This window comes from Taurulus bubalis (genome assembly GCF_910589615.1).
Source record: "Taurulus bubalis genome assembly, chromosome: 6".
Taxonomy (NCBI): Eukaryota; Metazoa; Chordata; class Actinopteri; order Perciformes; family Cottidae; genus Taurulus; species Taurulus bubalis.
Genome location: NC_136594.1, coordinates 22,400,262 through 22,426,857, shown reverse-complemented (window position 1 = coordinate 22,426,857; position 26,596 = coordinate 22,400,262). Strand labels below are relative to the sequence as shown.

The 26,596-nt window shown below is 44.7% G+C and overlaps 1 protein-coding gene across 1 annotated transcript in view; it reads left to right on the top strand.

Annotated features, from left to right (window-relative positions):
- The window catches only part of stx8 (syntaxin 8), a 41,287-nt gene that overhangs the window by 8,575 nt on the left and 6,116 nt on the right, over window positions 1-26,596 (top strand). The window contains exon 7 of the mRNA XM_079219715.1: window positions 24,192-24,293. Coding sequence (XP_079075841.1) covers window positions 24,192-24,293 — 102 coding nt within the window. The remainder of the gene's footprint in view (window positions 1-24,191; window positions 24,294-26,596) is intronic.

Below are 26,596 nucleotides of genomic sequence, written 5' to 3'. Positions count from 1 at the left end.
GGAAAAAAATTATGCCAACATATGCAACTAAGGGCTTAAACGCTAACAAAAAATGTCTGTAGCTAGCTAAAAAAAAACATCACAATTTAGCATATCAAAGGATTATATTAGCGCACGACAACTTCCAGGGGTGCAGCGGATAACCAACAATGGGGATGGACAAGTTAGTAAGTTACTGCGATTAGCAAACTTTGCAGACACAATCGTGCATTGCTTTTCTGATATATGTCATACTGTCAAGATGCTTTAACTTAACCTACAGGAATAAAGTTAGCCTAAAATCAGCATTTGGACCGAATGCTTTCCTCACAAATCCTCCGGCTGTAGCCTCACGTCTAATTGCCTTTTCCCTCCGTTTTTCAGTTTGGCAGCCTATAAATACGTTGTTCTGGGTTCTTCACGCTGTTGGCATCCCACCACACAGCAGCTTTTAGGCGTGTTTCTGTTGTTTGACTTGCAGACGGAAAGTGACAAGGAGGCGGCCTCGCACAATACAAGGTCAACGGACAGCGATGGATTGTTTTCCCCTCTGGTGTTGGCGGGACTTGAATGCGCTCTGTCTCTATTCCTACTGGGCATACCAAGTTACTGTGTAGTAGTACTGTTGCTATAGCAGTTGTATTTATTGCATATAATTCAAGTATGAAGAGAGGGTGCTGTGGCTTCTCCGTTGAACGCCTTCAGGCGAGGCCATAAAGACGCAGCGCTCCAGCTCTCTCTTTCTCCGGTAGTTAATCGAGTATGTGAGGAACGTGGCTTTTGTATTCTTAGGTTTTATGTCCTTGTTATTACAGCATTAACTCTGCATAGATTCAAATGTAAGTGCGGCCTGTCCCAAGTGTGTTTTTTTTTCCTAATGTGAGACATTGAATCGCATCAATTCACATTTTCTGCATTCAACAGAAATTAAAAATGACTGTTTTTCTTCGAGACTTAGTGCCTAAACGAGTTGTTAATATTATTGCATGAGACAGCTTTGTGGGTGCTGCATTTCTTACTCGTATTAAATGTCAAAATCGACAATGTCAAAGGTAATGGGATAGTTTAATGTTTTCGGAGAGGCAGGGAAAATAGATTTAAGTTATAAAGCAGGGGAATGGCACGGCCCCTTGTTGATCTTGACAGTTGGCGCGTAACCTTGGCGTCCGACTGTCTTTCTGTCTCGCAGGGTTCCTTTCCCCCTGATCACTGTACTGTAGCAGTGTTTTCCTATAAATAGATTAAGCTCTTTGTAGTTTGGCTCCCTCAAGTTTAGCTCATGACCCAAGTGCAGTGGAGGTTGCAGTCATTTCCTTTTTCGGGAAGCAAATCCGGCCGAGGTCAGCGAGGAAGATGACCCTTTTCAGAGGTTTAGCGATGAACCCAAAGCCCCCAGTCACTCTCGTCCCAGTCTCATCTGGGTCAGAACGGGCTGAGACGTAGAAAACCAGGAAGCAGGCCGATTACCTCCATCTCGGTCTGCTTTTATGGCTGAAGATTTTCCCAATTTTACTCGCCAGTCATAACAACGAGAGAAATTCCGTCATGATTGTTAGTGTGTTCAAAAGAAAATGAGTTAAATGATGTGCGGCCATCAAGTGAGAAATTGTATCTTCATATTTCTTACCAAACATAGTATATTTTCATTTCCAAATTAAATGTTGCAGAAAATAGTCCGCCGCCACCAGCTGCTTGCCTCGGCAGTCGTCTCCCTTCCCACCCGAGAGAGATCAACATCTATTTCACTTTACTGGTGTTGATATTTCTCCGATTGTGTGCGGGAACAATTACCTCAGTCCACGTCGATGTCTTGCGCTTTTGAGTGACAGCCGGTGGCCAGCTTATTAAAAGTACCGTTGTTGTTTTTTTAACTGGGTGGCTGGAGTTCGAGGCTTCTTCTTGATTGGTCACTGTTTGTGGTGAGGTGCTGCAGCTGTGACGTCCTCCATGTACTGTGAAAACCTCCAATCTGCGGTATCCGTTTTCAGGTGTGTCTCTGCGCTCACGGCTCCATCAAGACCATGCGTCACTGCACACTAGACCAATCGCATGAACGATGAGTTCATCTGTTTTCCACCACCTCTCGGCGCGTCCGAAGGAGTTTCCAGCAAAACAAAATCCGCTCCTCAGAGTTCACCACACACGAAGCACTCAAACGAATCAAGCTCGTTCCGTGTGTTTGTCTCCACAACCAGGCTTTATTTTTTAATAGTCCTCAAGACCCCTGACAGCTCTAGCAGATGTGTTCTCGCATTAACGATCGCACATTATTCAGACTGCTTGGTATTACTCCTATCTATACGGAGAACCCAGTAATAGCCACAAAGTGTACAGTGTATCCGGTGACAGACAGACCCTCATTTGGATGGAGACCTTCTGGAACACATTTTAGATAGAGCCTTTGCTTATTTAACAACTTTACCTTTCACTCACTCGCCTTTCTCTATTATCCAGAGGGATCTAGCATGGAATTAACTTTTACCATAAGTCCACAAAACCCTGTAAATACTACAGCCCGCAACAACTACTCTCCTCTTATAAAAATCGTGAATTCTGGGATCTCATCTGAGGACCGATACCAGGACAGTGATGTCGTCCCACTCGTACTCTTGTAAAACTGTTCCGATACAACCGCACCCGATACCACCGCCTGCATCGGCGTGGTCGCGTGCAGCCACTCTCCCAGTGAGCCAGCACCACATCAATTAGCTTAGCTGTGAGGTGGTCAGCTGTGTGCCTGCCAGACATAATCGGTCAGGGTTTAGCCCCGCAGCTAGCGACGACAACGGCAGCGGGCCAGGCTCACTTGGTCTGACCTTTTCATGGCGGAGCAGCTGTAGTCCTTTACGTGACAAGCTTTTCTAATAATAATTGTTAAGTACTTGTATCAGTACTTGGCATTGGCAGGCACCTATTTGTAAGTACTTGTACTTGGTCTGAAAGAAGTGGCATTGTGCATCCCGAGTAAATGCATTTACTTTTTGTAAAAAAAGACACAGTAGATTCAACAAATGTAAATGATGTATGGATTTATTATCACCTTTTTCTATAGGGAATATAATGCGGTTCGGCAACCAAGGTTACAAACAGTTACTGCAAAAAAAAACCTATTATCTATTTGCAATATTACATAGTGTCAGTAAAGCATATATAATCAACTCTTTTATAATGGGTTGAAAATGTTTGTCACTGCCAATGGGAGCTTTTTGTTGCAAAAAAAAGTACAAAGCACAATCTGTTACTTTATTAAGCTAAAGTTGTTTCCATTATTATGCACCATTGAGGGATTTAATATAATTCATGGGACCCTTAAACAGAACATATGGCTGCTGCAGTGACCTTTTTGTAATGGGAGTGTTTCTAAAGCACTTTGTCCTCCATTTATTCTCAAGGTAAAAGTTTGTTACCTGCCAAGCGTCCTCTCTGTTAGTGAGCCAGCCGCTTAAGAAAGGCTTAGCTCCAATGATGGACTCCTTGCTAATAATTAGATCACCGATTTTTGCGTCAGCAGAGCACGTATCGGGCCCAGGCTGGGCGGCACTAATGACTTCCAAATAAACAGTCGGGCGAGAGACGAGAGAGGCACTCGCTGCTGCAGCACGGTGACATCAGCCACCAGAGAACGCAGCCCCTGCGCTCGCTTCTGCTTTTAGAAACAGCTCGGTGAGCAAATAAACCACACTAATGATGGCACTGGGCAGAAAGTCGGCGTGGTTAGAGTTGCAGATTGATTTATTGTTTGTTTGATTCGCTCCGTTTGAAAGTGAGGCTGGTAGTAGTGAGTAGTGTTTTCCAGACGGCATGGAAATGCGCAGGATCGTGATGTGATGTTCGAAAGAGTGTTGTCATCGGAGGAATGTCAAGCTTGCAATGAGCCGCGAAAGAGGGCATCATTTTGTGTCACCACCAGGTCGGCTGGCTGGTGTTTGACTTTGGGAGTTATTGAGAACCATACGTGATGGAGGGATAACACATTTTACATCAGAACATGCCAACTTCAGGCTGCTCTCGACATGCCGCTGAGAATATCCTTTTTTTTTTGCCTTATGCTACAATTTTTATGTCAGGCTGCAACTAAGGATCTTTGTGCATATTTTTGTATTCTAATTTTATTGATTCATTCATAATTTATTCTAAATATACCAAAAGATGGTGACAAATGCCCATGATCAAGTAATCAAAGTCCAACAACCAATTGCTAATTTTTGCAAATCAAAAGTAAAAAAAATAAAACGTAACTCAATACAAAGGTAAATCTTTTCAATACTGTTATAGGTATACATATGGATATGAACATTTACTTGATGCCGTGCCTTTAATTGACCCTCTGCTAGTTCCCGCCCTTGAACACAGACCGGCTCCTCATAGCGTAGCATTGACCAGCTCTGCCCTGTGCTTTTGCTTCCTAAAAATTGCAACCTACCCGGCTTTACAGGAACAGTGTTGTTCCTTTATTTCATTGTCTTCCGTCTCAGTCGCCAGGTGACGTAGTAATTCACTTTTACAATGTGATCTGTAGGCTTTAGCTTCTATCTTTATCTTTCTAACCTATTTTCCCTCTTGAATCAGTTTGACATTGTGGTTTTATCCTTCAAAAGCATATTGTAGAGCTTTCTGTCTGCTTCTCCCTGAAATTGCTTTTTTCGTTTTCCCCCCAAAAAATTAGATAACATTAATTCAGCAAGTGCAGTTAGTGACAGTGTGGGCTCCATGGTAACGTAGCTCTGACAGCTTGATGGAGTAGCGGCGGGGGGGACTCCATCCTATTCTGTTGAATCCCATCGTGTGCAGCATATTTTTATTCCCCTCATTTCCATTGTGGGACATGTCCACTGGTATCGATATTATAAAGCCACAAGTTCGGTTCTCTATGATTTTCTGAGCAGGTAAATAACAACAAGTTTCCAATTTGTTCTGGGATGTTTCCAGATGCAACTACTTGTGGATTTAAGGAATGCATAAAGTAGCGTTTTAACCAGATAATGATATACTACAATCTATCGCATAGATCAAATTGTTTTATATTTATACTCGTTGAAGATTCAATCTGTTTTCAGAGGGTTTGGGATTCCCAAAAGGCAAGGAGTTGGAAAGATGGCCAAATGAAGAGTCACCAGGCCAAGCCTCCTGTGCCACGCATCCCAACCAGGCTACAATCAATCATGAGCCCTTGTGTCCTCATTTCTCTATCTATCCATCCCGGCATCCATCTCTGTCTGGGGCCTGTTGGTGTCTCACTGATAGAGTTGCGAAGAAGAGGGAGCTAACAATGAGATGAGGGACTTGGGTCACATCAGCCACAGCCAAGTGATGAATAATCCCGTTTAGCAAAGAAATTAACATTTTTGGACGCCAAAGAAAAACATCTTAAGACATTTCATCAATCACGCCTTCTTTTGTCCCCCTCAGTGGATTGATGCCCCCTTTTTATCACTCAGAAAGTGTGATTTTAGACTTTGTGTTTCTTCATTGTCTGAAAATGCAACCTGTTGTACCTTTTTTAATGCCCCTGATTGGTTTCAGGAGTCAGAAAAAAAGAGATTCTTTAGCGATTCCACTGGCTTTCATTGTGCAGGATTTCTTCGTGGTCATGTAATGGTACCACAATCAGTCACTGATCTGAATGTGAACGTCTTTGGTGGATTGAGTGAAAAATCCATACATAAAACAGTTGTCTGAATGTTTCCTGATGTGGTTTTTCTGACAAAGTGTCTCAGTGCCAGGAGCTTATTTTCCATCACACTCACTTCTGATTTTAAAAGAAATGTTATTCAGTGACAATGGAGAGAACGTAGTCTTTCCTGGCTTTGATTATTAAAGCAACCCCATATGTTATAAGCATTAGGTCTCATTTTTGACATAGTTGTTGCCTGTGTAAAGCATTTCACAGTCACTCAAGATATCACTGATATTTTCCGTGCCTGTATCATAGAGGGAAAGCTTGTACACCGTGTTTGCCCAGGAAGCAGCAGCAATTTACAATACCCCTATCTCTAGCAAACGCTTTAACATAGTTTTGAATATAGATACATTCATCTTTACATTTTGTATTTTCAAGCTTAACTAACTATTATAACACAAAGCTGGAGTACTTTAATGTGTACTTTGTGTGCTTCCAGTAAAATATTTGCCTCTCAACAGAGAACTAAGAATGGGTTCGTCATTCTTATGTCATTTGTTATTAATAGATGCCAACATGTAGGAGGCATTCGCACTAGGAGGTTTCCCTCCTTCATGCTTTCTGCTTTACAAGCTGAAAGCTTTGTTGCCGTATGAAGGCTTTGATTTATCTTGATCCATCTGGAACAAATGTGTGCTGGTAACAGTCGTATGCAGGAAAGGCCCCATATTAAAAAGCCAGTGGCAGAAAGTCTCAGACTACAGGAATAGAAAACTGTCTGGGAATGGGGCAGTAGTCCTCGCTGGTTGTGTGTCCCTAACAACTGTTGCATTATTGATTTATTTAATGAATGATATCAACCAAAGCTTAACAAGCTCCTTAAGAACTGATATTTTGTTTAGGTAAATCCTGGTTATTTGGGGCCCAATAGATGACAGATTAAAGCAAGGAGTGTGGAAAGAATAGAAAATATTGGAATGTGGCCCATGCCATCGCGTTGGAGAATACTCCACCAACGTTTATCACATTTCTGGATGTTTCTCTGTACTGTTGTGTAAGGGATTCTTTAGTACATTATGACCTATCCACCCCACAGCTCTATGGATCAAATGATCCTGACTCAGCATGTTTATCGTAGCTAATGTTTCTTTGTTTTATTATTATTTTGAATTGGCAAGGAGAAATCTCTCATTTGCCTCTATTAAACTCAAGTGTTGCCTGTTTAGCTCTGGTTCCAACACACTCCTCTCACAAACAATTTAAAATGCAGTCTGTCCTGCTAACATAGATCTTTCTTGTTCAGCAAATAAATTAGACAAATTATAGCTTTGAATTCGGTTTCGAGTAAAGTCGTCAGCGTCAGCTTTCAGAATATGTGCTGCGGAGTAGGAGCATGGAAATAGAACAGGAGCCGGACAGACATTCCCATTCAAAGCAACTTTGCAGGATGCCTCAGAGCGGCGGCCATTTTTACGTGTCCCCTAACCTGCGTATGAACTAAACCGACATGCATTGACATTAGTGACGCGAGGATTTGCCATAACGACTAAACAACCTAATGCTTCATTCTCTCACTCTTGGTGAGTGACAGATGAGTGACTTTGTTCGGCTCATTCCCTGTAAGCAGTGTAGCATCAAAGCACGGTGGATTTACCAAGCCGGCTAGCTTACTAGTGGACAGCTGGCGCGTTAGCTAGCTCGCTAATTCCACCATGCTTTACTGCTACACGGGTTACAGAAAACTAGTCTGCTGGTCAGCAGCAGCGCAGAACAATCTACCTAGCTAGCGTGTGTTGTCACCATAACAACAAACCACTACCGCCATTTTCTTTTGAACCAGTCAAATGACCTCTGAAAACAGGTCAAAGACCGTTCCACGCTGATTCTATTTCTGTGGGTCGAAGATTACCTTGCCTTCTCTTTTTCTCTCTCACCTGCACACGCGCATATGTTCGCACACCACAGTCATTACGTATATAATGGAGAGAGGCACCTAGAGAAGCCCAATTAACGGTATGACGCAGGAATGAGGTGTGGCCGGTTCTGCTCAGCTCATCTGCAGACACGGATCACAACCAGATGTCCACCAACGGGCTCGTACATAGACTGGGCGAGGTTGTTTCCCCTTCTCCTCCCTACTCCATCCATCCTTCACAGCACGCACAGCCACCATGCTGGCAGCTGCGAGCTTTCTCACAAACTATCACTTGTCTCAGAAAACACATACGCTAATAAGGAAGGGAAAAAAAGGAATCCAGGACGGTATGATTTCACCGGTTCTTTCCCATCACCATCTTTAAAAGCAGATGATGACACAACACTTGGAAACAAACACCTATTAGGCTGTGTGTGTGTTCTTTGAAGGGCTTGGTCTCATTACCATGTCTTTGTGTAGTCCGTCTTTTTAATACTGTCTTAGTGGACATTAGAGAGGATTTAGCTGGCATTATGGGTTTTATTGTAATGCTAATACTGTGATTCTGCAATCTTTATGCCGTAATTTATTATATAAATGTATTAACCATGCATGATTTCATTCGTCATAAACAGGTTATGTTCAATAACCTTTTTACCATTTTACTTACTATTATTTAAAGGGAACCTTTGCTGGTAGTGAGGAGAAGTCCTGCCCCTTCTGGTGGTCTGCCATGGGACCGTATTTGATGAGACAAATATTTGTTTTGATCTCGGTTGAATTACACATAAGATGATTTATCATCCATAATAATTTAGCAAGTCTAGAAGTTGCAGTTTGTCTTAAAACTGGATAAGATAATACGTTATTATTAGACAATACAGTTCATTCATTTGGAGAGGCTGAGTTGGGCGGCAGCCTCACTGCACTGAAGCAACGGGAGGGGACTGCGAACCATCAATCACCTTTAAATTATTGCTCTGAAGCTTTTCCAAAACAAAATAAATATCAATGTTCCATACAGGTGTCAGCATATAAGCAAACTTGAACGTACCTTGTTTTTTTGCTATGATGCTGCGCTGTTAATATTGTCCTCCATAAGAATAATCTGGAAAACCCCACAATATAACTGTGAAAGGGATAAGAACTTTCTTTCTTTTTTGCTTTATTTATTCAAGAAAGCTTCACCGAGAGGAATCCTCTCTGTTGCAGGAACGCCCTGATCATATTTGCACACACACACAGACACACACACACACACACACACACACACACCTTAGCCATCGGCCATCACTGTGTACCGCTGAATGTGTGGTAATACATCAATCATAATATGAAGAACATGAAGTCATCATTATGTGGATATTACTGGATTACCTGCTCAAAAGGATTTGCCCGCGTTATGTTTGCACAGCCAAGACACTGCTATGTTTAGTTTTGTGTGGTTGGGGGTGCAGAGCCTAGTGCGTGTGGTATGTGTACAATTTAACGGCAAACTGATGTTGATGCTTTGCTGTAATTTTTCCCTGGAGAGCTCTTGCGGGCGGATTGTCCAGGGGAAGCACATTAGCCGTATGTGTTGGTGGTATTGGTGGTTGGGAGCCTCTGCTGAATTTCTGCTGCCAGTTCCTTTGGCTCTGGGCGAAGGATTCCCTGCCATTTAACGGTACCTTAGACTGACTCGGGCTTGGCCCAGCAGGTTCCCTTTTTGGCGAACGCAAGTGACAGTGGGAACAAATCCTCCTCTTCTGTTTATTTAATTGCTAACCGCTCCGGTTTGGAGGCCACGTTCAAAGGGGCCGGCGAGCCGAGAGCCGCCTTCGCGTTCTCCTCAGCCTCGGGGAAGCATGGGTCATCCCACATAATGAGTGGAAGGACTTACTTTACCGGGGTCTGCCTCGACCCAAAGCCAGCACGTGGTTCCCATTTAAGCACAAGGTGGGGTGGGAAGGGTGGGGGGGGGACTGCACCTTCATCTGCTGGGCATTTTTATGTGTTTATGTGTGTGTATACATCTGTTCTTCAGCACTCGGCGTGTGTGTGTGTGTGTGTGTGTGTGTGTGTTTGAGAGTTGTAAGTGCCTCGTCTGAGTGTGAGGTCATTGTGTTTGTGTGTTGAAAGTCGACACCACATGTCCAGCACATTGTCGGGGTTGATGCTGGCACACAGACCACATGTGCCACCGGCCGGCCCGAGATGGGATGGGGTCTGAGGTAGCCCTCGCACACGAGCACACAGACGCACACACAGACGCGCACACACACACACACACACACACACACACACACACACACACGGCGTGCGGTAGAGAGCAGGGTGGGCTAATCTTCTAGTTGCACTGTGCAAAGACGGGAAGACTGAGAGTGAGGGGGCGAGATGGAAGGAGGGCGATGTAGAAAAACAAATGCTAAGGAGAGCGTAAGAAATGGAGAGAGCAAAAAAGAAAGTAAGACACTTAGAGAAATTATTCTTTAAAAGGCAAACTTGTGAGGAACTGATTTCAAGTTTTTATTATCATAAGTATTGCAACGTTAAAAAAAAGGTATGTACTCAGTATTTTACTGATAATTTGCACTGAAATATCAGCACAACGTAACATAGACATAACATTACTGCTCTGTTATTGCATACGAGAGGTATTTGACGAGAGGTACATTTAAGCGATGGCTATCGCCTCACCTTCAAAGCGATACTGTTATCTGTCCCATTAGACACCGTTGCAAGTCTTTGCAACGACAACAAAAGTCACCTTCCTAGAACAACACCTTTCAAGTGGGAAGCACCTTTCATCCGTTTCATGTTTTATCTGATAACCCCGCATGTGTGCCGTCAGACACAATCTACAGGCCATGCTGCGGATGAGAATGCCCCCGCTTAGACAAAAGATGAAAAACTAAGTGTGCCTCACAATTTAAATAAGAGGCCCTTTATTGGTCTCTATTTTTCGCGTAAAATGTTGACGTCCGTTTACCGTGTTATGAACACTTCACAGAGCTGTGCCGCTCGAGCGAGCAAGGCCCCCTAGAAAAAGAAAAAGGCTTTTGATCTGTTATCTAATCATTCTCATCTGTTTCCAAGCTGCTGTTGTTACACATTCGAGACTGTAAGTGTTTTAGTGTGGGCATAAACCTGCACTGTCCAAACTAAAGAGGACAAACCTACACGCAAAAAACACGTTCAACTTCTTTTTGGGAATTACTAGTCTAGTTTGTTATAACTAAACCGTTTTAATACAGTGTTCCAAGGCAATCCACAAGTAAAACACTTATTATTATTCAGTATTTATTTTTGTTATTGTTTCGATTTGACATATTAAACTATTTGTTGGCCTTAAAATAAGTATTTAAATTAGTTGTAAAACTGTAAGCTTTCCATACAATTTCTGAACCCCAAAAATGTGTCCTGTGGCCTACAAATATAGTATATATACATACATTTGTAGTGATTAGAAAAAACATAATAATCTTAATGCTGCTGTTGAGTCATTTCAACTTTCAAATGAGATTAAAATGGAAAGAGACAATCATGAGCCATCCGTCTCTGCTCCCTCGTGGACCCACTAGTGGGCAGTAGAGGCGGCGGCCCACAGTTCTAGTCCTGGTTCTGGTGTGGAGGGATTCACGGCTCTGTGCTTTCCCCTCCGTGGGATGGAAGTGTTTCTGGGCGGACGCGGAGGGTAGTCACAGAATCTCGCACAGGATTTGCTCTTTAGTTTAATTCCTCCTCCGAGGTTTCATCTCCTCCTCTCTTTCAGCTCGGAGGAGCTGGGTAGTTCCACGGCAGCTGTAGGTGCAGCTGTTTGAACGGCTGCAGCTATTATTTCCCAGAAGGACCTCAGAGCCACTGGACGACGACGACGACGACGACAACGGGACACCGTGCCGTTCATTAATGTGTGTCATTCATCCATGGGTCTCGTGTGCGACGTGGTTTTGCCTCCATGTCTTCACTGTCTGTGCATCCAGCCGCGGTCTCGTTGCGTCATGTATTTTCTTGTCTGCTTGCTCAGTGCCCCACTCCGCTCCTGTGCACTATGTGGGAAGCTGTTTCCTCTCTGGATGGGAAGTTGTTCCAGCCGCGCTGTTGGCCAAACATTTACTCTGGCCTCCACGAGGGCGCAATTACCCAAAATCCATCGCATACTCGCTATGATTTTCAGCAATTACGTGCATCTGATGTGCCACCCACTGGTATGCCTATAGCACTGCCTCTGTCAGGTCCAGAGTCACGCACACACACAGCTATTAGTATCAGCGTGTTAAAGCGCAGTACGTCGGGTTGTCTGCGTCATGTAAGGCCCTCGTCAGTTTGAATTTAACTTTGTTTGTCTTTGGTTCCCGTCCTCATGTGGCCACGTTGTGTTTTGTCCCCCGTCCTGCACCTGTTGTACTTCAGGGAGTGTCTCCCTCGTCTCCCTCGTCTCCCTCGTTTTCTCTCACCTCTAAATGATGTGCTCCCCCTCCATTTCCCACCACGCTCTCACTCTCTCACTCTCTCACTCTCTCCCTCTCTCTCTCTCTCTCTCTCTCTCTCGCCTCTGATTGTTTTCGAGCCACCGGTGGACTCCCCTATCAGAAGCGCCACTTATTAGGACTTTGAACCTAAGATCCATATTGAAAGATGCTCACGCACAGTGCACGCTCCAAAGTAAAGTCCACCGATCCCGTCCTTATCTGAGAGTATTTCAGGCCGAACAACAACTCTGTGATGTTTCATGTTCCGCGCTCCCCATTGATCTTTAGCCGATAAACACCAACTGGCCCTGAACGGTCTTTTCCACAGTAAAACATCTCTATCAGGGGTGATAGAGCTCTGTGTTTCTCTCCGCTCCCGTTCTCCCTCTGAACGAGATGACTCCTCTTCCTTCCGGGGACGGGAAAGTTTGTCGGAAGCGTGTCACGTCCGGGAAGTTGAAGTCTGTATGCTGCTCATAGACCAGTGCGCACACACACACACAAACACACACACACACACACACGTGTTTGTGTCAGCGTCTGTGCATGGGAGCACATGTGTCTCCATGCGTGTGAGTGCATTATGAGTGAAACGGGGTCTGGCATTGAGATCAAAGTCCCTCCATAACTCCTCAGTCGGTCGGTCGGTCGGCCAGCCGACGTATTGCCAGGAAGCTCCACTCACCGCGGGGGATGTTGAGTTATTAGACTCAGATCATTTCAATTACAACACCGTTGTTCAGCCAGTGAGAAACTCTCTCTCTCTCTTTTGTCTTTTTCTTACTTTGTTTACAACTCGGTCATGATTAGGACAACTACTATGGCTCGTTTTTGGGGAAGAAAACCACTTGGAGACTTTTCAGAAATGTCAGCAGAAGTTGTTTTATTTGTTTCTTTATTTGCACATGTGTACATATATAAAAAGACAGTAAACATTAAACAAGTTCAAATGCTGTGCAGGATGGGTTGGAAGCCAGAAATGGCTAATGAAGGTACCTCTCCTGTTAAATAGCAATACTTGAAAAGAGGATAAAGGATGAAGTGCCATTCCACTTTGAACCTTGCCAAGCCTCCATTGTAGATAGTTTATATTTCTTTTCCAATTTCTAGCTTACAAATCATAACACGTCACTGCCCAACAAACAACACATTCATCTCGTAGTTTATCCAAGGCTCCGGACTGCGACCAAAATAGTGGCACATGCATTTGTGAGCGTGCAAGTTAAGACTTCACGGGGTCACATTCATGCAAGTGCATGATGATCATTATCATTGGTCATCCGGCAATTGGCGGCCTACGTACAGCGTCACCTGTGTCTCGCAGCGGCAAATACCGCATGATGTACAAGGACACAAGGACACACATGGACACACAGGACTCGACCAAACAATCCATTGAACTGTTGTCGGTTCCAAATGTAAAACTGTCTGTAGCTGTTAAAAAAAGAAGAAGCTGCGAAACAAGGAAGGAGAGACAGCGAGAGGTTTGGACTTCGACGCCACTGAAGGCGAAAGTGGTGTCAGGGAGCGACCGGTCAGACCGGCCTCATACTGCGCTGTACCAGGAAAAACGAAAAAGGGTGCTGCTGCGACCAATGGAGAAACTTTGTAGCACCGGTACTACCAGTGGAAAAGTTAGTCTGGAGCCCGCAGTTAATCAAAAGTATGCAACCTTCAAATAACCCACACTGTCATCAATCATTAGGATTACCTAATATTACAAATACACAAGTATTTCATTTGCGTTCATAATATCTACTGGTTTGCTTCATCCAATCAAACCTATTCCGTTTCATTCAAGCTCAATATACCCCCCCCCCCCCCCCCCCCCCCCCCCCTCCTCCTGGGTGTCCTTGCTAATGAAGTGTGACGGTAGTGATGAAGTGTAACAGCGGCTGGTTTGGAGGTGCTGTGCCAGTGACAGGGTGGTCCCTGCCTCACGCTGCCGCCGCTGCCGCTGCTGCTGCTGCTGCTGCTGCTGCTGCTGCTGCTGCTGCTGCTGCTGCTGCTGGCACCCTCATGCTCATCATGCAAACATTGTTCGGTGGCACCTGGCCATAAGAGGGGTGTTGGCGTAAAGCCTGGTAATGATCAGACTTCTCCTCCATGCTGTCGGTCTTTGAATGTGTTCTGAATGTGTACATCCTTGTTTCCCATTAATCCTAAAATGACGGAGCCGATCACGTGCGTGTTAATCGTATGCAACGCACCGGTCGCCTCAATTCATTGTCGTTGCATTCACCGCCCGCCCAAATAAGATGAGGGATGCTGGTGAATCTGGCAGCCCTACACAGAAATAGTTGAGCGTGAAAGGCTGATAAAGTGGTCCAAGTTCTCCTCGTTGCTCTTACGCCTTTTTTTTTTACGCTCTGTTTATTTTTTTGATCTGTGGATGACATTATGGGTTTGATCTTAATTCATTACATGCATTATATAGATGGTTTCCAGCTGTCTTGGACAGCCCAAGCTCCGAATTGTTAAAAACTAATTTCAGCCAACGACACTTGCCCGACATCTCTTATTCTGCCTCCGAGGTTTTGTTTTTATTCAGCCGGTATCCTAAAATGACGGCATGACTAAACTTGTTTTATGTTTTGTTCATGTGCACAGTGCTGATCATTTCCAGTTTCCTGGAGTGCTATTCTAGTCATGCGATGCACCTGAAAAGGCCCAGATATCCGAATCCTGTCTGAAGGCAGCAGTGCGTTGGAGCGTCATAGGATGGGCAACTGTTGGAAGGAAGGAAACGCATGTTGAGAGAATGAATGAAGATGGAAGGAATCTTAAATGTCATAATAGTTGTACAAATGCTGCAAAGTGATGAATGAATATGTACAAGCCTATCACCCTAACTCGCCTGACCAACGTCCTAACTTTGGTGACATGCTTAAGATAGCAATAGCATGAGAAACCTGATGTTCTCCTCGCACATAACTTTGGTGCGTTCCCATAATTCACACGGACTTTGTCTTTGGAGTCGAGCACGCACAAACCCAATGGTCTGTGCGTGCTAAAACTGAACTAGTGCCGAGGCTTTTTCTCAATTTATGTGCCTTTTTTTTTTTTTTCTTCTTTTGAAGTGTGCTCTTTCAAATGGAGGTTCAACTCCGAGAAATTCATTCATCAGCGGGTCGTTCGTTTTTTCGGCGTCCATCATGTGCGCTGATGGATCTCGGGGTGAACCCAGCAGGGTCAGGGAGGTGAAACTGTCCGTGGACACACAGCCGGTTTCAGTTTCAAACTGGCACACAAGTGGTTGGGATTAAGGCTGGAAATGTGGAGGCCACATATGTAATGGTTGTCAAAGTGGTGGGTCACTGCTGATCCAGGCTTTTGGTTTATTGGTACCGCTTTCCACCCTCTTCAGATTCAGTTTGGATTTTAAAAATGTTTTGTCATTTGAAAAAAACAAGAACAAGTCCTCGTTGGACTACATGAGTGTCTTCACAATGTGCCAGTGGCTCTCTTTATACCGTTGTCATGAGAATACTTGATTCTGATTCATTGGAGAGCGCTCCACTGTTTGAAGTGAATATTTAGAGGTCATTGGGCTACAACCTCGCCTGTTGGAGTAGTGAAGTTACATTTATTCCAAGGTTGACAAAGACGGTTCCAACACAAAGTTTTCATTGAAAGAGCGTGCTGCCCCACAACATGAATAAACAACGCTGTGTTTTGATCACTGGCAACTGAGGCCGTGGCTGCTTGAGCTGCTTGAAGCAAGACGTTTATCATCACTCAGCTTGCCAATGCCCTAAACGGGGGGGAAAGAAAGTCTAATGATGCAATAAAGGATATGTTACCCCCAAAAGTGTTGACCGGGGGAGCCTGTCAGTCCTTTTGGAGGGACTCAGAGATTCATTGGGGCCGGGGGCCGTGATGATATCCAGCAGTGAGACTAATCTGTACACATGTGGCCCGGCACTTCAGAAGGCCAGATGTTGAAAGGGCGAATTGTTTGCATGGCGATGCCCTCAGAAGCCCCACCAACATATGTGTACCAGTCCGTTCAGAAAGACACTAAAACAGGGTAGATACTAAACAGAGTGGAGTTACCGCAATCTAAATAAGTGCATGCGTTCTGTTCCCACCTGAGGACATCGGCTCTTTTGGGGATTTATTAAAGGCGGGCAAAATAAATCAGCGCAGCGCCGGCCATTCTCGTGAACGCGATATCTCAGGAAAACCTGGATGGGAGGTTCTTTTAAATTTGGCACAAATGTCCACCTACACTCCAGGATGAACTGATTTGAATTTGGAGGTCAAAGGTCACTACGAACTCAAGTCCATCCCATTTATTGAATGCGATATATTCGGAACGCCTCGAGGGAATTTCTTCAAATTTGGCACAAGCGTCCACTTGGACTCGAGGATGAACTGATTCCCTGATTCTAGGTACATGTACAGAATGTCCCTTGTAGTAGCCTGCATTGTTTTTCACAGCAATAATATCGCTCATATCCTAAATATCATTTATTTCCCATCTTTGTTGCTCAAGTGGGAAGTTCTTTGCATCATATTTCAGAGAAATGTTACTTAATATTCATTGGTTTTTGATGTGTTGGCCCCCGGGTGAAAAATGTCGTGGCTTTTTCCTAAAACCGCAGATATCAAGTCATTAACTATCCATCACCAGTGTGAATATGTATACAATAATGAAAAGCCCATTACATATAAATACACTGGCTTTTTTATTGTCATGCTAGGGGATTTTTAGGAAAAGAAAGTGGCTGTGTTTATGAGTCCTCGCTTCTCACGTGTCACATTTTTAGGATTATTTCTATACCACGGCTCATCTTTGCACATTTCGGCCTTTTTTTCGTTCTTTTTTTTTCTTTTGTTGGCCGGCATTCAAATGATTTGTTGGGGTTTAAAACTAGTAAAACTGAGGTTTTGAGTGAAACTCCCCCTAATCCTCACTCCCCACAGATCCTCAGGGTGAGTTTGTTTACAATAAGCAGCCGAGAGAAAGAGAGAACGAGAGAGAGAGAGAGAGAGAGAGAGCGAGAGAGAGAGGAAGAAAAAAAAAGGGAGAAGTTGAAAGAAACTCTTCCAAGACTGTGCAACTTCTTGTAAATACCATAATTGCCCTGAGTTGTATCATCATGCTGAGTGCCCCGTGTGTGCCAAGTGAAGTTCCAGTTACATCCAGGGGTGTGTGTGTGTGTGTGTGTGTGTGTGTGTGTGTGTGTGTGTGTGTGTGTGTGTGTGTGTGTGTGTGTGTGTGTGTGTTGGCAACGAAGCACTACTCTCTATACACAGTCAGTCACACCAGGGCCAATTGGTAACAGTTGTGGTCAGACCCCCTTGCTCTACAACAAGGGATACAAGAGGAGGGGTTGAATGGGGGGAGAAAACTAAACCTGCTTCACTTCCCTCTTTCTCCTTATCCTCAGGAGAAATCATCTCCTGAATAAGCACAACAGAATTAGCCCCACTGAGTCAGATTGCGTTTTAAATCGGTGAGAGAAAACAAACCTTTTCTCTGTGCGCTGTGCCCTCTCTGGGAACGAGTCCTACAATAACACACAGAGTTAATACAGCACATCCTGGAGCCACGCTGGGGTGTCACTGTTTATGGCAGTACACACACACACACACACACGCACACGCACCAAAACCACTACTGCTTTCGCCTCTGCGAAGATGAGTCAGCAACAATTTCCCGAGGTTCGGGCCGAGGATAGATCTGCGATGCAGGAATTTGATCATTAAAATAGAGAGTGTCACCCACGCTTCTCACCACGCTCCTGCGTGTGAGTGTCATATTTGCCGTCTGACTTGAATTAGGCTTTGTGATATCATGCGGTGATTGTTTTTGAAATGGATGTTTAGGCTTTGCATCCACCCAGTGTGATATCCAATGACTTTCCGTGCAGCACTGGGTGAGGATCCTTAACTGTCTTGATTGCGTACTCGCGGTCCTCGCAGTGCTACATGACTCGGGGTTCTGGCAGAGTCACATCCTACAAGATGTGACCTGAGGAAATTCCACACAGGATGCTACATTTCCGAATCCCTGCCCTTAAACCTAAAGTGCACACACGAGTACTGTAAATCTCTCTGATCTGTCCTTTTCCCCATCTCTGCTTCTTTTGAGATGTTCAGAACGACTAATTTCCCGGATGCTTAAAATTGAAGTTTAAACTCAGACGAGTCGACTCGTCTAAAAGTAAGAAAACAGTCAAAATTGAGCATGATTTAATCCACAAGGCTAAACATTGTGAATCACATTCTTCTATAACCAAGTCCAGCCCAGTATTTATAATGCTGCTGAAATCAATATGTCCCCGGTGTCTGCTCCGTTGACCCAGTTAGGAATGTTATTTGATGAAACGCTAGCGGGGACTGTGGTCAAAGAAGACTCATGTTTGGCATCAGTTGTGCCATTAATTTGTATGTTAGCGTGCAAGTTTTTATTACCTTCCACCTTTTCTACACTTCTTTCTTTCCCTCTCAAACATACACGCAGCTAGTGACGCGCTGCTCAGCCCTCGCCTCTGTAACGTCGATCGTCTCAGTCCAAAAGTCAAAATGTATTAAAAATGATGGATATAAAAATGTCACGACCTGTTTTTATCGAACAAACCATTCTGCTTCAATCCTCATGTGTTGGTGTTTAGCCTTTAAAAAACTAGATTTTAACTGAATCAGAATACTGTTTACTCTCTCGCCTGTGTTAACGGGTAGTTTAATCTAACCGCTTCAGAGATTATATTAATGTAACCAAAATAACACACAATTAGTTTTCTTGTTAAGGTGATACACGCCCCAAAATGTGACCACAGATATTTAAAGCTTCGTTAGAAGACCTCACTCATAGCTTTGCATGTAAGGAGCGGCGGTGACTTTCCACAGTAACGACCACCGCAGTCAATATGTCATTTTAATCTGGACATTAATAAAATAGTTATAATTTTAAACCCTCAAGTATTTCTGGGCCCGACCACAAGCAACGTTTAACCGACTAGTCAACTAATCACGCACATCCATATCTTCTTTGAATGTTTCCCACTCTCTGCAATAATCTCTGTGAACAATAATCAAGATCGAATGAGCAACATTCTTTTGCAAGTGGTATCTTGGCCTGCTTGTTGTCCGTGCTTTGGCTTGACAATTATTTTCCTGTCATCCCGTATTTTTTTCCCTTGCCCCCCCCCCCAGTTGCCTTTGCAGGTCTGGGTAATGTATCACAGCTCTGCAGTTCTTTAGTGAACTTGCATCTGGGTGGCTTTGTTGTTAAGTTGAATCAAACGGTCCACTAATTGCTCGGTGAGTTGGTGTATCATCATTTTGGGTTCTGTTGAAAGAACTTGGCTGCCGGATTCGGGCGTACTCCTGCAGGAGAGTTCAGCTGGTTAGCGCCGTCAAGTCAGGCCGTGTTTCTCCCCTTTGGTCTGGAAGTGAGTCACTGTCCTACGAGAAGGAAGTATCTTGGGGTCACGTTGAGGTCAGCAGCTGGACTGTCATCGGGAAAAGCTCCAGATTTACTGCTTGATCTACGTCCAATCCTCAGGCATCGTCATGAGCTTTGGTACCAAGTGTCCAAAAGGAATTTCCTCCTCAAGGTGTTTGGGACCACCCTGTAGAGGTGGCGTAAGAAGCTCAGACATCCGGAAGGCCCCGCTGGTCCTTTGCATTGAAGGGAGTCAGTTGAGGTGGTCCGGGCCTCTGATGTGGATGCCTCTTGTAGAGGTGTCCCAAGCACAGGCAGCAGAACTGGAGAATTAGCTTGATAGAAGGAAGTATGGGCTACCTCACCAATGTGACCTGGACCCAAATAAGAGGGCAAAAGATGGACATTTCCAGTTTGAAAATGCTGTTGGACCAATGTCCACCATTGTCCTGCGAGTGATCCTTCGACGGGGCAGCAGTAGCTGAGGACCGCCTCTAGGCCCACAGAGTCGAAACTTCACTCATTGAAGATGGAGCCCAGTTCCAAAGTGCAAGTAATTATAAATCCAAACCAGGTTTATATGGAGTCTCTCTACTTTTGCTACACTATTCTGGACTATTTGTAACTGAGTCACAGCCTCTTAAATAGATTGCAAGAGGTCAGCTCAGAGAACACAACAAGCTGGAGGGGTTTATTGTGACTCCCTCCGTCAACTCAGTGATGGGCGGATGTGCTGTAAACACCCAGGAATGAAGTGGCAACGCTACATCTTCCCTGTGCACTGGGACTGGTGGTATACTTCAACTAGAAGAGACTTGGCCCTCGAAGCATTCCCCCTTCAGTTCGTGCCTTGGCCACATAATCATTTAGCACAGGGTGACCAGCAGCAGCCAATCCTGAGAATAGTAGGTGTCCGTGGTGGATTCCAGATGACGCTGACAGCCGTGGTAGAAACAGACCTGTTAACTAGTTAGCCCCCAGAGGGCGGGATGTCCACAGCGAGAGGCTGTTTATATATAAAAGCTGCCGAGCACTGGAACAGAGACGTAATGGCGTTGAGATTGCGCAGAGAGTCGGCAGCACAAGGGAGCGGGTGACGTCATGCGAGGGCCGCATCTGTCTCCTATTGGTCTGTGTGCTCCAGGGCCCTCGTGCCGCCACACAGAAGGGCCAGATTCTACGTACATTGTTTTTTTTTGTGTGAATAAAAAAAAGCACTGATGGTAGCAGAGGAACAGAGAAGAGAGCTGGCATTCCTGTCGCTTTCAGCCGAAGTATTTAGACGTGACTGCAGGCTCACAGGCTCCCGCAACATCTGTCTTTTTTATGCTAATTGTTGCATATTTACAATGTAATCAACCTGGGTACTTTACGTTGTAAATTACCGGTTACTTTAAGTGTTTTTTTTAATTTATTTTTGTATTCAACGTTATACACCAACTGAGGTAATACACACCATATGTGGAATCTATATTCTAAGCCTCATTTTATGCAGCAGCACCTGCAGAGGGCTCTAAAAATGTTGCTGAATGTCTCACTGATTTCTAAAAGGGAGAAAGCCTCTTCCATGTTTTAAGGTGGCTGCTAACAATAGTTCCTCATATTGACAAGAAATAGTTGTCAGTCAATATATTGATATTATATATTCTCTGCAGCCAAACCATTGTTCCCGTTTTAACAATGACTGTTCACATAACCATCACATGTCTGTATATATATTGTGAAAAGAGCACAACAGAGACGAGTGATGAGTCCCGGATGGCCTCTTGTTGTACATATAAATCAAAAAAGGGCATAATTGAGCATTCCCACAGTGAAAAGAAATGATGATCACAATGCAATTCAAAGTTTCTCTGTATGGACACTAATTCATCTCCAAGTAGTGGATCACTTACGCAGTGATTGTTTTGTGTAAAGTTGTATATTTTTCTTAATTTGATTACATCACTTTGGGGGGGGGGGGGGGGGTTGTTATAGGTTCTAAATTCAATATTCAGAGCAACAACTATTTGGCTCTGGAAACGTTTCAAGGAGTAATGTCTGCTTGAGCAGAGAATGCAGTCGCTCTCCCTCTGTGCGCTGCTGTCCCAGCTTTGTTGACGTGGCCGTGAGCGTGAGCCTCACTGGATGGCTCGCGGCCGCCGCTCTGCACAGCGCTCATGTGGCGGTGATTGCTGGTAACTGCATCCCGACAGAGGTGCAATATGTAGCGCCCACCAGTCAGGTAAAGGCTGTTTGCTCCGTTAGCACTTTTGCTGTAGTTTCCATGTTGAGAGGAAATAGAGATGCTCCCGATCTCGTATATAGAACCTTTAAATACATAATATACTTCAGCATCGCCTATAGGATTAACTTCAATCCAGATCCATTTCCAAATGATCTGAGGTACAGCATTTATGAATATTGGCTTAAAGGTTATTGCACACTGTCCATTGGGCTTTAGTGGCTAAACAAGCATAAATGAATGCGTCTTAAAGCAACTGCCGTTTGTGTTCGGGCCATGCGCTCCCACTCTGCGGCTTTGGAGGTTTATCCAGTGGGAAAGCGTTCGCAACTAACGAGCCTGGCCTGAAACAGGGTTTTCTTTGTGGTCTGGCACATCCAAGTCGCGGCCAGCAGCTGTCATAGCGCACATGGAAGCAAAAGTCACACAAGGAAATTGAGAATGACGTGGTTAGAAACGTGACTTGATAACAGGGCCGAGTTGAAGGGATATGCACGTGAAAAGCTCGCACCTTGAAAGTTCGAGTCGAAGGTCACGGGTCGAGAATCCATCGATGGATTGAGACGTTCTTGCAGAGGCCAGAAGTGAATCAGGAATCTTGGCAGCGGCGAACCCAAAACATCCTTTATGAGCAGTCGGAGTGGCACGCGGCACGAATGGTTACCCCCCTCCACCCCCCCCTCTCCAAATTGTTGCCTGATGCGGCGGCGATGATGTGGCCGTCCCCGGGGACACTGTGCATGCGGCGCCCTCACGTCTCCCGTCTCCTCGGCCTTGCCCCCCCCTTCACGCTCTGGCCCCTCCAGAACTGTCATGCTTCTTTTTTTTTTTACTTTCCTTCCTTGAATTATCGGTGCAACTTAATTATCTGATGTCAGCCCCAAAAAAAAAAAAACGAAACGCAGACCGTCTTGTCAAGCCGTGATTGCTCCTCGGAGGAAAACGTGTTCTCTCACCAATCAGAGCTGAAGACGAATGCTGCAGATGACCCTGAGCACTCACCTGCGGGAATTTGGTCACGGTTTGAGAAAAACAAGAGAAAAAAGAAGCTTAGATCGCACTGACTGTAGTAGTATTTTTCCATATTGCAACAGCAGCAGCAGCAATAAAAAGGTAGTTCCCTCCCTGGAAGGGTTAGTCTGTTTAACTTGGCACTGGACTGTGGTTTGAGGATGAGTCTAGCTTCCCATTCCTGTAAAACCTCCATTTATCAGAGGCTCATGCAAGTCTGTGACGACCTTCCCTTTCTTCCAGTCGACCTTGGTTTCTGTTTTCTTTACTTTCATCCACGTGTGTTCTGTTTTTACTGTTGGAGAGGACACGTCTAGATCACCATGTACACGGGTGTAAGTTGCAACGGCCGATTTGAGTTCTGTTTATTTCTAACGATTTCTAATGAAGGATATGGGCCGTGTTGTTTTCAGTGTTTTTGCTCACATATTTCTTAAAGGAGACTTATTGCGCTCATTTCAAAGTCAGCTTTATTGTCAATTCTGTGCAAACATACTGAAGAGTTGTAAAAACGTTTCTCTCCTGTCCAACATATAAAGTGAATACAGATAATAATAATAATAATAAAGTGGAAATAGATTAAAAAAAGAACATTGAGACCACATATATATTTCCGCATTGTTTCATTTTTGCGTTTCCACCAACAGTTTACATGCTTTAATGTTCATGAAACTCTTCATCTTTCTTTTCATCTGTGCAACCGGAGGGAAACCGGACAGACCTTTATACAGACCTGCTTTATGATGAAAAATATATGAGGACTATGTGGGACCTTTAATGTATTTATTCATAGTGTTGTTATTGTGGCAGTTGGAATAATGAGAGAGACCTGAAACAGGACGAGAAGATGTTCCTCTGCAGATTAGATCTGAAGTTATACTTTGTATTTGTTTCAGCCACTTTAAGGCAGTCGTGGGTCCCCTCTAAGTTAACATCATCTCTAACCAGTGTCTCATTGCAATGCCTAACCGTAACAAATCAAGAATCTGGAAATATTTCAGCAGTTATCTGTTTTTGTTGTTGGGCCGGACCCTCTGGAGATGCCATGTCAACACTCTTGACAAATCACACAGGCTTCCATCTGGACGGCCTTCGAGTCAGGAACTCCTACCGAAGGACCCGAGCCGCGCTGCCAAACACACGCACGCACACACACGGAACACACTCGCTCTTTGGACGCCCAGGCATGGTCCCTGAAGCCCGGGCCTACGTCTTTAAAACTCGTGAACAATGAGCGCCTGATTGAATCCAGAAAGGATTCAGGAAGTAGTGAAAGCGTTTGAAAGCGCTCACACAGCCCGCCCCCTCCATCACCGCCACGCACGGCTGTGCGTTGGCAGCCTCGGACGGTTTTGAGGTTGTTGACTACTCTGATGTCAAGTTCCTCAGAACCTGTCACTTTTTCATTTCGGGTAATTTCTTTTATGACACTAAACATATTGGGAGGTCTTTTGTGTAATGAAAAGAGAGAAAGAAAAAAGAAAAACGCTATAAAGTCTTTGAAATTGCAGATAGCAACATAATACGAAGCCAAAATTGACTTTATTGACCTTCTCGCCTCTCCTTTTTCTCTCTCTGTCTCCGTCTCTCAGAAATCATTGACGACCTCTCGCATCTTGTGGACAAGACGGACGACAGGATTCGTAACGAGACCCGAAGGGTGAAGCTCGTGGAGACGAAGTCAGCCTCCTGTGGTGAGCCGTCCTTTGTTTTCCTTCGCTGGGGAGCATCTCGGCCCAAAGCGGGCCCGATATCTGATCTGTGTCCTTGAAAACAAATCACAATTAATCTGTTTATTTATATGAACGAGTGCTCGGCTTCAGGTTTCTCCTGTTTTTTCCCCTCTTCATGCAGTTCACAGAGCAGATGTCGAACAGACTAGAGCTTTTATAGAGTTGGACTAAATAATAACACACGTAATATAATTTGACAACATTTTAAATACACAGTTTTCATCTTCAGCATTCAGGAACTGAGCAAAGTCGGCCTTCGTCTCCAGAAAGAATTAAAATCTCTGAATGAAAATCCCTCTGAGCTGGTGAACGGTCGCTGGAGGCGACGTAGCCGCACTTCAACTCTTATTTCCTTCTGTTTTTTTACGTGCATCGCTAAAGCGATTGTGTTTGTGTCGGTGGGATTTGCGGCCTCCAACTCAATACTGTGCCTGAATGCGTCCCGGGTCGACGCACGCGGAGCCTGGAGGCCGTAAACGCGCCGCCGCGTAGACGCTACTTCTGTTGTCTCAGCTCCAGATTTGGACGAGTCCTTGTGAGTGCTCGGCCCTCCCCGTGGCGTCGCCGTTACCTCGGATCTGCTTCACGTTGTTCAACCTTTGTTTCGCCAAATACTTTTGTATTTTCTCAGCCAATAATGCTTTTTCAGAGGGAACCGGCGGCCATGAGAGGTGTGTCGGCTGGCTGAAGCCGGTCCGTGGAATGCGAGCGCTTCAGTTTGCCCAGAGAAAAAGTTGTGTGTCAAAAGGGCTGCATTGTTGCGTGCTGGGAGACGCGGCCAACGGGCGGTCGCAGACAGGAGCCGAGCCGGCAGAAGGGAGGTCAGCCCTTCGGGATGCCTCGTTCTGTGGGCCGTGTCCCCATGGTGCCCGAGCGCCCGTTTGTTTGAAGATCCCAGAGCTCATATTGTGTTAGAATCAGGACTCTTTTCTTTCCGCCTTTCCATTTGTTTATCTTGTTCTTTTCGCCACCCCAAACTCCCTCCTCCCTCTCCTCCGTTCCAGGCTGAAGAATATGCATGGGTGTGTGTGTGTGTGTGTGTGTGTGTGCATATTGCATGTTCATATGCATTGCATGGTGCGTACGGTGTATATTTTTCTGGAATGCACTGGAAAGTGTGTGCAACTGTATTTTTCAATGTATGTTAGTGTGTGTGTGTGTGTGTGTGTGTGTGTGTGTGTGTCTTCTCTGTGAATGGAAAATTCCCCCATGTCTTCTTCCCTCTCACCTCAACGCTCTCTTTCTTTTTTCTCTTTTCTCTTCTTTGCCCCATTCCTCTCTGTCATCCCCCTGTTCGTCTCCAGAGTTGTTTGACACTCGTCTTTGTGTCAAGCCGAGAAAGAATTGAAAATACCACATGCCACAAATTGTTTGGAGGGTTTTCCCTCTCTCTCTCTCGCTCTCTCTCTCTCTCTCTCTCTTTCTCTCTCTATGTAAGTGTGTTTATAATTCCTCAGCTCTAAGGCTTTATTTATTTTTCAAACCACCTCTCATCCAAAGCCGGCGTTCGGGTGTTATGTCTCAGCCGAGTCCTTGTAGAGCTGCAAGCGTCTGGCTCTGACAGGCGGGAGCATGCTTAACATAACTGTTGGGACGACCTCGTTGTCAAAGAAGCATCTTTGTTTTGCAGCGGAAAAAGTTGCGCGAAGAGCTGGAGACATTTCAAGAAATTTGTTCTTCACTTTAGGATTATCAAAAGAAATCAGCAGACATTTGCACCCAGTTAGGGAGAGGGGGGAGGGGAGGGGAGGCATCCACCATAGATCTCCAAAAAGCAGCTGAAAACTGAGCTATGGGACGGGTCATCTCACACAAAATAAAATAAAAGAGAAGCACCCACATTTTGCTCGGGCTTGGTTCTTGTGGCAGACAAGTGCATGAAGTGTTGTGAAACATTCTGGATTCTTCCACAGCACGTCTCCTGAATGTACTCAAGATTTAGACTTCATTTCAACACTTTAGAGCGCTTCCCAAGTTGAAACACGTCATTTCTGAGGAGGCACGTTTATTAACTGTGGTATTTAAAAAGTTCACATGGAAATGCCGTACTAATTCAAATCAGTTTACTAATTGGAAACTGTATTTTTATTAAAACTAAAAACAATAAATCAAACACTTTTGTGAATTCTGTTATTTTGTTACACTCATAAAAGGAATTTGATCATAGAAATACAATTATATTCTATAAGTCAGTGGAAAAAACTGATTGTATTAGAGCTGAAACTCAGATATCAATTGGCAGTTGGCACAAAGACAATGGCTGT